The sequence below is a fragment of the Saccoglossus kowalevskii genome, chromosome 13 (genome assembly GCF_978046115.1).
Source record: "Saccoglossus kowalevskii chromosome 13, keSacKowa6.1, whole genome shotgun sequence".
NCBI lineage: Eukaryota > Metazoa > Hemichordata > Enteropneusta > Harrimaniidae > Saccoglossus > Saccoglossus kowalevskii.
Genome location: NC_140653.1, coordinates 37512973 through 37526461, shown reverse-complemented (window position 1 = coordinate 37526461; position 13489 = coordinate 37512973). Strand labels below are relative to the sequence as shown.

Sequence of the window (13489 nt, the reverse complement as noted above, 5' to 3'; positions counted from 1 at the left end):
ACAATACTGATATGTTCCTATTATGAGTATGTAATTATTTCACAACATAATCCATACCACTGTCCTATACAACACTGATATATTCCTATTATGAGTATGTAATTACTATTTCACATTATCCATACCACTGTTCTATACAACACTGATATGTTCCTATTATGAGTATGTAATTACTATTTCACAACATAATCCATACCACTGTCCTATACAACACTGATATGTTCTTATTATGAGTATGTATTTACTATTTCACAACATAACCCTTACCACTGTTCTATACAACACTGATATGTTCCTATTATGAGTATGTAATTACTATTTCACAACATAATCCATACCACTGTCCTATACAACACTGATATGTTCCTATTATGAGTATGTAATTATTTCACAACATAATCCATACCAATGTTCTATACAACACTGATATGTTCCTATTATGAGTATGTAATTACTATTTCACAACATAACCCTTACCACTGTTCTATAACAACACTGATATGTTCCTATTATGAGTATGTAATTACTATTTCACATTATCCATACCACTGTTTTATACAACACTGATATGTTCCTATTATGAGTATGTAATTACTATTTCACAACATAATCCATACCACTGTCCTATACAACACTGATATGTTCCTATTATGAGTATGTAATTATTTCACAACATAATCCATACCAATGTTCTACACAACACTGATATATTCCTATTATGAGTATGTAATTACTATTTCACATTATCCATACCACTGTTCTATACAACACTGATATGTTCCTATTATGAGTATGTAATTACTATTTCACAACATAACCCTTACCACTGTTCTATACAACACTGACATGTTCCTATTATGAGTATGTAATTACTATTTCACATTATCCATACCACTGTCCTATACAACACTGATATGTTCTTATTATGAGTATGTAATTACTATTTCACAACATAACCCTTACCACTGTTCTATACAACACTGATATGTTCCTATTATGAGTATGTAATTACTATTTCACATTATCCATACCACTGTTCTATACAACACTGATATGTTCCTATTATGAGTATGTAATTACTATTTCACATTATCCATACCACTGTTCTATACAACACTGATATGTTCCTATTATGAGTATGTAATTACTATTTCACATTATCCATACCACTGTCCTATACAACACTGATATGTTCCTATTATGAGTATGTAATTACTATTTCACATTATCCATACCACTGTCCTATACAACACTGATATGTTCCTATTATGAGTATGTAATTACTATTTCACATTGTCCATACCACTGTTCTATACAACACTGATATGTTCCTATTATGAGTATGTAATTACTATTTCACAACATAATCCATACCAATGTTCTATACAATACTGATATGTTCCTATTATGAGTATGTAATTATTTCACAACATAATCCATACCACTGTCCTATACAACACTGATATATTCCTATTATGAGTATGTAATTACTATTTCACATTATCCATACCACTGTTCTATACAACACTGATATGTTCCTATTATGAGTATGTAATTACTATTTCACAACATAATCCATACCACTGTCCTATACAACACTGATATGTTCTTATTATGAGTATGTATTTACTATTTCACAACATAACCCTTACCACTGTTCTATACAACACTGATATGTTCCTATTATGAGTATGTAATTACTATTTCACATTATCCATACCACTGTTCTATACAACACTGATATGTTCCTATTATGAGTATGTAATTACTATTTCACAACCAGTGGTCGCGTTTACGCAAAAACATGCGTATATTACGCATCAATATCACATTGTACGCAACAAAATAAACACAGTGCGTACTATGTACGCAAAAATACGACAGTTTAATTTACTTTCACTAACCTCCTGGTAGCGATCATTCGCTGATGCCGAACTAAACGGGTCATTCCAACACCGATTAACAAACACGCCGAATGTACAAATTCGGTAACACGTGTACCTGACTAACACGTATTCCACTCTCACAAGGCCACTAAGAAATTGACAACTTTTTTTTTCTCTGCGTCTCTGAACAATAAATTTAAGCCAATTGGAAACACGATGTCAGGGATATTACAGAAAAAGGTGTTCTTTGCAGCAAGAAAGCCAAGTTTGTTCATCAGAAAACGTATCAGTTAGCCTGGGAAGCAGAGTATAAATGGCTACGTCCGGAAAAACGGGAATGCGAAGATAAAACTGTCATGTTCTGCCGACTGTGCGAGAAACGAGGAGAAAATAATGCCTTCACAAAAGGATGCGGGGATTTACAGAAATCGGCATTGAAACGACACATGGACAGTTCCGGACTCAGGAGAGCTGTAATGAATGACAAGAGTAGTCGAATACTTGGAGCTGCAGTTGAAGCTAATAAAACCCAGTCCGACACAACGCGGAAAGCTGTTTTTCGCACGGTGTATTTTTTATCCAAACAAGAATTACCGAATGATGTTTATGGAAGGCTTATCGACCTACAGCGTGTGAACGGCTGCCAGGCTTTTAATTCTAAAGATACTGCAATCCCAACACACCATTCGAATGTGACAGAAATGCAGGAAACTATTGCCGAGACAAGAAGAGAGGATGTTAAAAGAAGAATTGCGGAAAGTCCCTTTATTGGAATACTTGTGGACGAAACTGTTTATGTGACAATTTATAAGAAATTAATTGTATTTTTCCGAGTGTTGAATGAGGACGGGAGAGCTGAAACTATTTTTGGTGGTAACTATACTGTTCAAAGTGGTGATGCTGAAACAATTTTTAATAAAATGCAAGAAGTAATAGACGAAAAAGGAGACACCCTGTTCAGCAAATTGGTCGGACTTGGGTCTGACGGCGCGAGTGTCATGATGGGAAGACACAGCGGTGTTGGAGTACGTTTAAAAGGGGCCTCGCCATTCTGTATTCACGTACATTGTGTTGCGCACCGTATAGCCCTGGCATCGTCAAATGCTGCAAAGAAAACCGCCAAAGTCAAAGAATTTAGAGACACCGCCAATTGTATATTCCATTTTTTTCAACATTCCGCTGCCCGGTATGGCAGACTACGTGAACTTACTGCCGCCATGTCCGATGAAGACTTTTCAAGTCTCAAGGAGCCCTGCAGTGTACGATGGCTTTCATTGTCACGATCTGTTGCTAGTTTGGACAAAAACTGGGCGGTTTTATATCTTGAGCTTGGTGAGGAAGCAGCAAGAAATAATCCCAAAGCAGAAGGACTATTGCGAGCGATAAAATCATTTTCTTTCGTTGCCACGATGAAAATGCTTCGTGACGTACTTCCAATTGTTGACAGACTAAACCTAATTTTTCAGCGGGACAATGTTAACTTGGGAATTATTCGTCCGATGGTTGAATCCACTGTTCTATACAACACTGATATGTTTCTATTATGAGTATGTAATTACTATTTCACATTATCCATACCACTGTTCTATACAACACTGATATGTTCCTATTATGAGTATGTAATTACTATTTCACATTATCCATACCACTGTCCTATACAACACTGATATGTTCCTATTATGAGTATGTAATTACTATTTCACATTATCCATACCACTGTCCTATACAACACTGATATGTTCCTATTATGAGTATGAATTACTATTTCACATTGTCCATACCACTGTTCTATACAACACTGATATGTTCCTATTATGAGTATGTAATTACTATTTCACAACATAATCCATACCAATGTTCTATACAATACTGATATGTTCCTATTATGAGTATGTAATTATTTCACAACATAATCCATACCACTGTCCTATACAACACTGATATATTCCTATTATGAGTATGTAATTACTATTTCACATTATCCATACCACTGTTCTATACAACACTGATATGTTCCTATTATGAGTATGTAATTACTATTTCACAACATAATCCATACCACTGTCCTATACAACACTGATATGTTCTTATTATGAGTATGTATTTACTATTTCACAACATAACCCTTACCACTGTTCTATACAACACTGATATGTTCCTATTATGAGTATGTAATTACTATTTCACATTATCCATACCACTGTTCTATACAACACTGATATGTTCCTATTATGAGTATGTAATTACTATTTCACAACCAGTGGTCGCGTTTACGCAAAAACATGCGTATATTACGCATCAATATCACATTGTACGCAACAAAATAAACACAGTGCGTACTATGTACGCAAAAATACGACAGTTTAATTTACTTTCACTAACCTCCTGGTAGCGATCATTCGCTGATGCCGAACTAAACGGGTCATTCCAACACCGATTAACAAACACGCCGAATGTACAAATTCGGTAACACGTGTACCTGACTAACACGTATTCCACTCTCACAAGGCCACTAAGAAATTGACAACTTTTTTTTTCTCTGCGTCTCTGAACAATAAATTTAAGCCAATTGGAAACACGATGTCAGGGATATTACAGAAAAAGGTGTTCTTTGCAGCAAGAAAGCCAAGTTTGTTCATCAGAAAACGTATCAGTTAGCCTGGGAAGCAGAGTATAAATGGCTACGTCCGGAAAAACGGGAATGCGAAGATAAAACTGTCATGTTCTGCCGACTGTGCGAGAAACGAGGAGAAAATAATGCCTTCACAAAAGGATGCGGGGATTTACAGAAATCGGCATTGAAACGACACATGGACAGTCCCGGACTCAGGAGAGCTGTAATGAATGACAAGAGTAGTCGAATACTTGGAGCTGCAGTTGAAGCTAATAAAACCCAGTCCGACACAACGCGGAAAGCTGTTTTTCGCACGGTGTATTTTTTATCCAAACAAGAATTACCGAATGATGTTTATGGAAGGCTTATCGACCTACAGCGTGTGAACGGCTGCCAGGCTTTTAATTCTAAAGATACTGCAATCCCAACACACCATTCGAATGTGACAGAAATGCAGGAAACTATTGCCGAGACAAGAAGAGAGGATGTTAAAAGAAGAATTGCGGAAAGTCCCTTTATTGGAATACTTGTGGACGAAACTGTTTATGTGACAATTTATAAGAAATTAATTGTATTTTTCCGAGTGTTGAATGAGGACGGGAGAGCTGAAACTATTTTTGGTGGTAACTATACTGTTCAAAGTGGTGATGCTGAAACAATTTTTAATAAAATGCAAGAAGTAATAGACGAAAAAGGAGACACCCTGTTCAGCAAATTGGTCGGACTTGGGTCTGACGGCGCGAGTGTCATGATGGGAAGACACAGCGGTGTTGGAGTACGTTTAAAAGGGGCCTCGCCATTCTGTATTCACGTACATTGTGTTGCGCACCGTATAGCCCTGGCATCGTCAAATGCTGCAAAGAAAACCGCCAAAGTCAAAGAATTTAGAGACACCGCCAATTGTATATTCCATTTTTTTCAACATTCCGCTGCCCGGTATGGCAGACTACGTGAACTTACTGCCGCCATGTCCGATGAAGACTTTTCAAGTCTCAAGGAGCCCTGCAGTGTACGATGGCTTTCATTGTCACGATCTGTTGCTAGTTTGGACAAAAACTGGGCGGTTTTATATCTTGAGCTTGGTGAGGAAGCAGCAAGAAATAATCCCAAAGCAGAAGGACTATTGCGAGCGATAAAATCATTTTCTTTCGTTGCCACGATGAAAATGCTTCGTGACGTACTTCCAATTGTTGACAGACTAAACCTAATTTTTCAGCGGGACAATGTTAACTTGGGAATTATTCGTCCGATGGTTGAATCCACTGTTCTATACAACACTGATATGTTTCTATTATGAGTATGTAATTACTATTTCACATTATCCATACCACTGTTCTATACAACACTGATATGTTCCTATTATGAGTATGTAATTACTATTTCACATTATCCATACCACTGTTCTATACAACACTGATATGTTCCTATTATGAGTATGTAATTACTATTTCACATTATCCATACCACTGTCCTATACAACACTGATATGTTCCTATTATGAGTATGTAATTGCTATTTCACATTATCCATACCACTGTCCTATACAACACTGATGTGTTCCTATTATGAGTATGTAATTATTTCACAACATAATCCATACCAATGTTCTATACAACACTGATATATTCCTATTATGAGTATGTAATTACTATTTCACATAATCCATACCACTGTCCTACACAACACTGATATGTTCCTATTATGAGTATGTAATTACTATTTCACATTATCCATACCACTGTTCTATACAACACTGATATGTTCCTATTATGAGTATGTAATTACTATTTCACATTATCCATACCACTGTTCTATACAACACTGATATGTTCCTATTATGAGTATGTAATTACTATTTCACATTATCCATACCACTGTCCTATACAACACTGATATGTTCCTATTATGAGTATGTAATTACTATTTCACATTATCCATACCACTGTCCTATACAACACTGATATGTTCCTATTATGAGTATGTAATTACTATTTCACATTATCCATACCACTGTCCTATACAACACTGATATGTTCCTATTATGAGTATGTAATTACTATTTCACATAATCCATACCACTGTTCTACACAACACTGATATATTCCTATTATGAGTATGTAATTACTATTTCACATAATCCATACCACTGTCCTACACAACACTGATATGTTCCTATTATGAGTATGTAATTACTATTTCACATTATCCATACCACTGTCCTATACAACACTGATATGTTCCTATTATGAGTATGTAATTACTATTTCACATAATCCATACCACTGTTCTACACAACACTGATATATTCCTATTATGAGTATGTAATTACTATTTCACATAATCCATACCACTGTCCTACACAACACTGATATGTTCCTATTATGAGTATGTAATTACTATTTCACATTATCCATACCACTGTCCTATACAACACTGATATGTTCCTATTATGAGTATGTAATTACTATTTCACATTATCCATACCACTGTTCTATACAACACTGATATGTTTCTATTATGAGTATGTAATTACTATTTCACATTGTCCATACCACTGTTCTATACAACACTGATATGTTCCTATTATGAGTATGTAATTACTATTTCACAACATAATCCATACCAATGTTCTATACAATACTGATATGTTCCTATTATGAGTATGTAATTACTATTTCACAACATAATCCATACCACTGTCCTATACAACACTGATATATTCCTATTATGAGTATGTAATTACTATTTCACATTATCCATACCACTGTTCTATACAACACTGATATGTTTCTATTATGAGTATGTAATTACTATTTCACATTATCCATACCACTGTTCTATACAACTGATATGTTCCTATTATGAGTATGCAATTACTATTTCACATAATCCATGCCAATGTTCTATACAACACTGATATGTTCCTATTATGAGTATGCAATTATTTCACAACATAACCCATACCACTGTCCTATACAACACTGATATGTTCCTATTATGAGTATGTAATTACTATTTCACAACATTATCCATACCATTGTTCTACACAACACTGATGTTTCTATTATGAGTGTGCAATTACTATTTCACATAATCCATACCACTGTCCTATACAACACTGATATGTTCCTATTATGAGTATGTAATTATTTCACAACATTATCCATACCATTGTTCTACACAACACTGATGTTTCTATTATGAGTATGTAATTACTATTTCACATAATCCATGCCAATGTTCTGTACAACACTGATATGTTCCTATTACGAGTATGCAATTATTTCACAACATAATCCATACCAATGTTCTATACAACACTGATATGTTCCTATTATGAGTATGCAATCATTATTTCACTACATATTCCATGAAACTGTCCTATACAACACTGATTTGCGATATGATTTGAAACAATCTACCATGACACTATCGAAAACTTTTCAGTCTAGTGACAAAGCCCTTGACCTGAAACCTCTGATACAGTCCTGTAACATGACCTGTCGCCTCTGATGAAAGACATTTTTGTGACCATCTTTGATAATAATCTCCATAATATAATGTTAAGAGCATTGTATTAATTTACCTCTTCAAGTTCATTTTGCAAATCTTTTGTGAAACCACTAGCATATACATCAACATCAAGGCTATGAGATTTCCTGTAAACCAAATCAGAGATTATTATACATCATTTTTTTTTTAAATTTCAGACAATGAGTTATTTCAACTGTAAAAAGTTGTGAAAAGTCATAGAAAACAATTTTTTTTTTTCATATACATAACAAGAGAGGAAATTTTTTTAGCTATTCTCCCAAAGAAAATTTACTTATTTTAATCCACAACCTAGTCAAAATTCTGGTCAGCATGGCCAGCAGTCAGCCATTTTGAATCTAATCTGAAAAACAAAATAACATGCATCGAGGTCTCATAATGACTAATGTACATTGCTTGAACAAATCCATCCATACGTTGTACAGTTTATAAGACCAAGATCTAGTTCCAGAAATGTAAGAAATGCTTGATTTTGATAAACTTTTAACATTTGGCTATCTTGAATCAGATCTTAAATCAGGAGTGCAAAAATGTATGTATCCCAAGGTACACATGTGTGTATGAATATCGAATGTGATAAGCTAGGCATATGCAAGATACAGGTCTGAAGCACACATGCATGAATGTCAAACCGCAAGTTCTCATTTTTGGACTGACTAACTAACTAACTAACTAACTCTAACTAACTAACTAACTACAAATAGTCAAATACATGTAATGAAAACAAGCAGCCTATCGGCTGAGATAGCTCCGCTGTTAGCAATGCACATTTCAATTAAAGAACTGAAGACATCATTAGAAAATGAACAATATGAATAGTGTTAAAGCAATCGGACTTGCAGTTTTTAACAAGAAGTCGAAAATATCACTTTTTACCAAAAATAACAAAAATATTCACCAAAATAAATTAATTAGAGAATTGAAGATATCATCACAAAATGAACAAATCTGAGAGAGGTCCACATGTAGTACCTATATATGTAATATCAAAGCAATCGGACTTACAGTTTTCAACAAGAAGTCGAAAATATCACGGGGACTAATAAATGAATAATTGTAATATAATGTAAATTTGTGTTTTGTGTGTTTTTGAGGCAGCTGGTACTGAAGTTATGGTTTGATTTTTTGCTCTCTAAGCATGAAACAAGTATAAATGTGTTCTGAAATGTCTTTAATTATGTGATCGTTTTTTTTTATTTAAGATGTTTATTAATGTCTCTCCATGCATTTTATGTTTAGTAAAAAGGCTGGTTCTTTTTTTATCATATAACAGGAAATGTTTCTAATCTTCAATTTATCCAAGATCACAACAGTGACAATGTTTTTGTATCTGCCTGATTCGTTCTGTAAACAGTGGGCACTTATTCTAAGTTTAGTCATTGCAGCACAATATAGTAGATTTTTAATCATTTGGAGGTATTTCTCAAAAGAACAATCAGTTTTTATTTCTCTGTATGTTCTCAATTTGTTTTTGTGTTGCACGCCTTTATCATCATCAAACAAGCATTCTTTACTTTTTTTCTGGAATTGCATTTTAAGTTTTTCTGTAATTTGCCCATCTTTCCAGATATTACTTAAATTTAGGTTTTCCAAAATTTTTTTCACACCAGATACCCAGTTTTGAGTAGTAGAATCATGCATTTTTATACCAAGCTTGTATGCTTCACATACTAATGTATTTTCAGGCATTTCCTGAACCCTCATTCAATATTTTAACAATTGTTTTGTACCCTGTATTGTAAGAGGGTACCTTCCTATTTCAATTAAACATGACAAGTTTGAGGCTCTGCTGTATAAATTTAATAATCAAAGAAAGCTTAGAAAGAACTCCCAGGTGCTGAGAGTATTGGAGACACATTAAATATAATTCGAAATTACTTAGCTGAAAACTAATTATGCAAATCAGAAAATTAATATGACCAGATTTGAGTGTAAAACTAATGAGGTCTGCGCAATGTAACAGAAAATCTATGTCTCCAAGTTTAATTGAAATGTGATTAGAACCAAAAAATTATGAATTATTATGCTTATTAGGGAATTAATATGAATAGATTTTTACCCCAAACTAATTAGGTTTGTACATTGTCCTAGAGCATCTTTGTACTAAGTTTCATTGAAATGGAATAATTAGTACCGTGAAAACTCCAAAATTTCGACCCCTCTAAAAATTCGCCCGCCTATTCATTTGCCGGGTTTCGGTGTTTTATTTACCTCCAAATTTTCGACTCCACTAAAAATTGCCGACTCATTCTTATTCGAAAATTGCGACCAGTTTTAGTTTTCCCCCAAACGAAAAAAAAAAACGATGTGAGCGTTCAAACGGGACCTTCCTCAAAGGCATGAATTCGGGTTTCTGATTGACTGAAAGATTTTTATTTTATTGGTAACGAAAATATATTCTAAATAAACAAAGTTTCAAATAAAAACGAACACAAAAATCTCGGCATGCTGCGTTTCTGAATTGTTGATTATTACTGTACTCAGTAGTGATTATAATAATGTACACAAAATAAATTTGTTGAATGGTTATGAAATACAAATAAAAGTCAACTTAGTTTCATCGTAAGCGAATGATTCCGGTCTCGCATAAACGTTTGATGCTGTAGGATATCCGCCATGTTCTCTTAGGTCAAATAGGTCAAATCGCTAATTAACCAATCAAAAACCTGGATGATGCCAACGTGTTCAAATTACCATAGCTTATTTAAATATGTTAATGTTATTGAACGCAATGCGGAAGAGATTGATGTTGTAGTACGATATTTTGGCTTGGATTTTGATGCGAAAACGGCATGATTTATTTTAAATAAAAAAATTAGTTGTTTTTAAAAAATAAACTGGTCATCTGAAGAATAATTTAACATTGTTCACAGTGATAACAGCTCATTCTCGAAAGGAAGCTTACCCGCTCACGCTAGTCACGATAAAAATCATACACGTGTACTCTTGAATAGACAGACGTCAATGACTACGGTAAAACTTAGACTCTATTTTAGCCGGCAGGATTGATTGAAATGTCCGAAAAATGACGCCAAAATACACCTTAAAAGTCCCATTTTATTTTCTTAAATCCCATTTTATTTTTTAATCCAAGGGCGAATTTACGGCAGAATTTGGTCCCTCAAATAAGGGACACGTGAGCTTTGATTCTAACCGGATACATTGCACTGGGTCGGGGAGATCGTTTGCTAAACTTCCATGTATCTTTTGTCCAATGGGTACCTGTACTTCGAACATTCGCAAGTTTTCCTAGGTAGTGCGAGACAGCTTTGTCTTTTGACCTATTAGTTTTGTGCTGACCTCTTCTCCGCGTCTTGATGTTTTGTTTTGCTTGTCATAATACTCACTGATTGATGACTTTGTTTAGATTTTGAGTTACAACTCGGCCACGACCTTTGCTTTTACCGTGAAACATGAGGAAGTTTACGTCAATTGACGGACATTGCATTTTTTAAAAACTAATGAAGCACACTGTCTATCATCCCCATTTTTTTTTGCTGATTTCTATTCTGAAAAATTCGACCGTCCGAAAATGCACCTTAATTTTGACTCTAAAAACACGTTACATTTCTAACACCAATTATTTAAAACCGGTCGAAATTTTGGAGTTTTTACAGTACTTTAGATATCAGTGTGAAAGCTTAAAATTGGTTAATTATGCAAATTAGGTAATTAATATGTACAGATTTTAACCCACAATTATTCAGGTCTGTCTATTGTCCTACAGCATCCATGTACATTCATTGATATGTGATGTATAGTACCTGAGATATCAGTGTGAAAGTTGGTTAATTATGCAAATTAGGTGATTAATATGCACAAATATTTACCGGGAACTAATTGGGTCTGCATAATTCTAGATTCATTGAAATGTGATGATTAGTACTTTGGATATCAGTAGAAAAGCTGAAAATTAATTATGCAAATTAGGTAATTAATATGCACAATTATTTACCCTAAAACTAATCAGGTCTCTGCATAGTCCTAAAGGATCTATGTACCAAGTTTCAATGAAATGCGATGATTAGTACTTGAGACACCCGTGGAAAAGCTGAAAATTAACTAATTATGCAAATTAGGTGATTAATATGCACAAATATTTATCGAAAACAATCAATCTCTGCATAGTCCTTGAGTATGTAAGTACCAAGTTTCATTGAAATGTAATGCTAACTACTTATATCAAATGCTGAAAATTAATTAATTATGCAAATTAGGTAATTAATATGTACTGATATTACCATAAAAACTATCAGGTCTGTGCAGTGTCGTATGACATCTATGTACCAAGTTTCATTGAAATGTGATGATTAGTACTTGAGATATCAGTGGAAAAACCGAAAATTGACTAATCATTATGCAAATTAGGTAATTAGTATCCACGGATTATTACCAAAAACTAATCAAAACCTAGCATTAGTTCAGAGCATCTATGTACCAAGTTTCATCAAAATCCAATGAGTGGTTGTTTAGATATCAGTGGAACAGTCATGGAACCACTAAAAAATAGCTAATTATCATGCAAATTAGGTAATTAATATGCACGGATTTTTACCAAAAATTAATCAAATCTGCGCATATGTTCAGAGCATCTATGTACCAAGTTTCATCAAAATCCAATGAGTGGTTCTTTAGATATCAGTGGAACAGTCATAGAACAGCTAAAAATTAGCTAATTATCATGCAAATTAGGTAATTAACGAGCATGGATTTTTACCAAAACCTAATCAAATCTGCGCATTGGCCCAGAGCATCTATGCACCAAGTTTCATCAAAAACCGATGTATGGTTCTTGAGATAGCAGTGGAACAGTCGGACACACATACACACATACACACACACATACACACATACAGACACACTAACTGCAAAGACTCCCATTTTGTGCTTCGCACATGGGAGTCAAAAACTTGCAGAATTTGGTATGGAGTTTTTCCATGGGTGTTGTCAAATTCCAAAGCTGTTTTGTGTGGGCAATAATATCACTAGATCATATTTCAGTGCAGTATAAGAGAATTGGTCTAACTACTGCATCGAACATCTTCAAATGAATTCTGAGTGGTGTACAAATTGACGAAAATAACAACTGATTCATTTTGAAGCAGGCCTTAAGAGCTATGTTTTTTACCTGTTGTATTAAATTTATGCCAAGGTAAGTGTATGATGTCACTCTTTCAAGTGCATCCTGGTTTATATAAAATTTATATTTGCTAGAAGTCTGCCTGCTTTGTTAAATATGATTGTTTTAGATTTTTCAATGTTGATGTCCAACTTCCATTTGTGGTAGTATAATTGCAGGGAATTGATCGCATTCTGAAGACCTGTCTTGGTTCCTGAAAGCAGAACCAAGTCATGTGCATAGAGAAAACATGGAAGTTGGCTATTTAATAAAGTTGGTGGATCATTGTGTGATGCATTTATAGGACTTTTAAGTATA

At 34.2% G+C, this 13489-nt stretch overlaps 1 protein-coding gene across 1 annotated transcript in view; it reads right to left on the bottom strand.

Moving 5' to 3' along the window:
- The window catches only part of LOC102802601 (serine/threonine-protein kinase RIO2-like), a 106565-nt gene that overhangs the window by 26114 nt on the left and 66962 nt on the right, over positions 1 to 13489 (bottom strand). The window contains exon 8 of the mRNA XM_085507287.1: positions 8087 to 8159. Coding sequence (XP_085363413.1) covers positions 8087 to 8159 — 73 coding nt within the window. The remainder of the gene's footprint in view (positions 1 to 8086; positions 8160 to 13489) is intronic.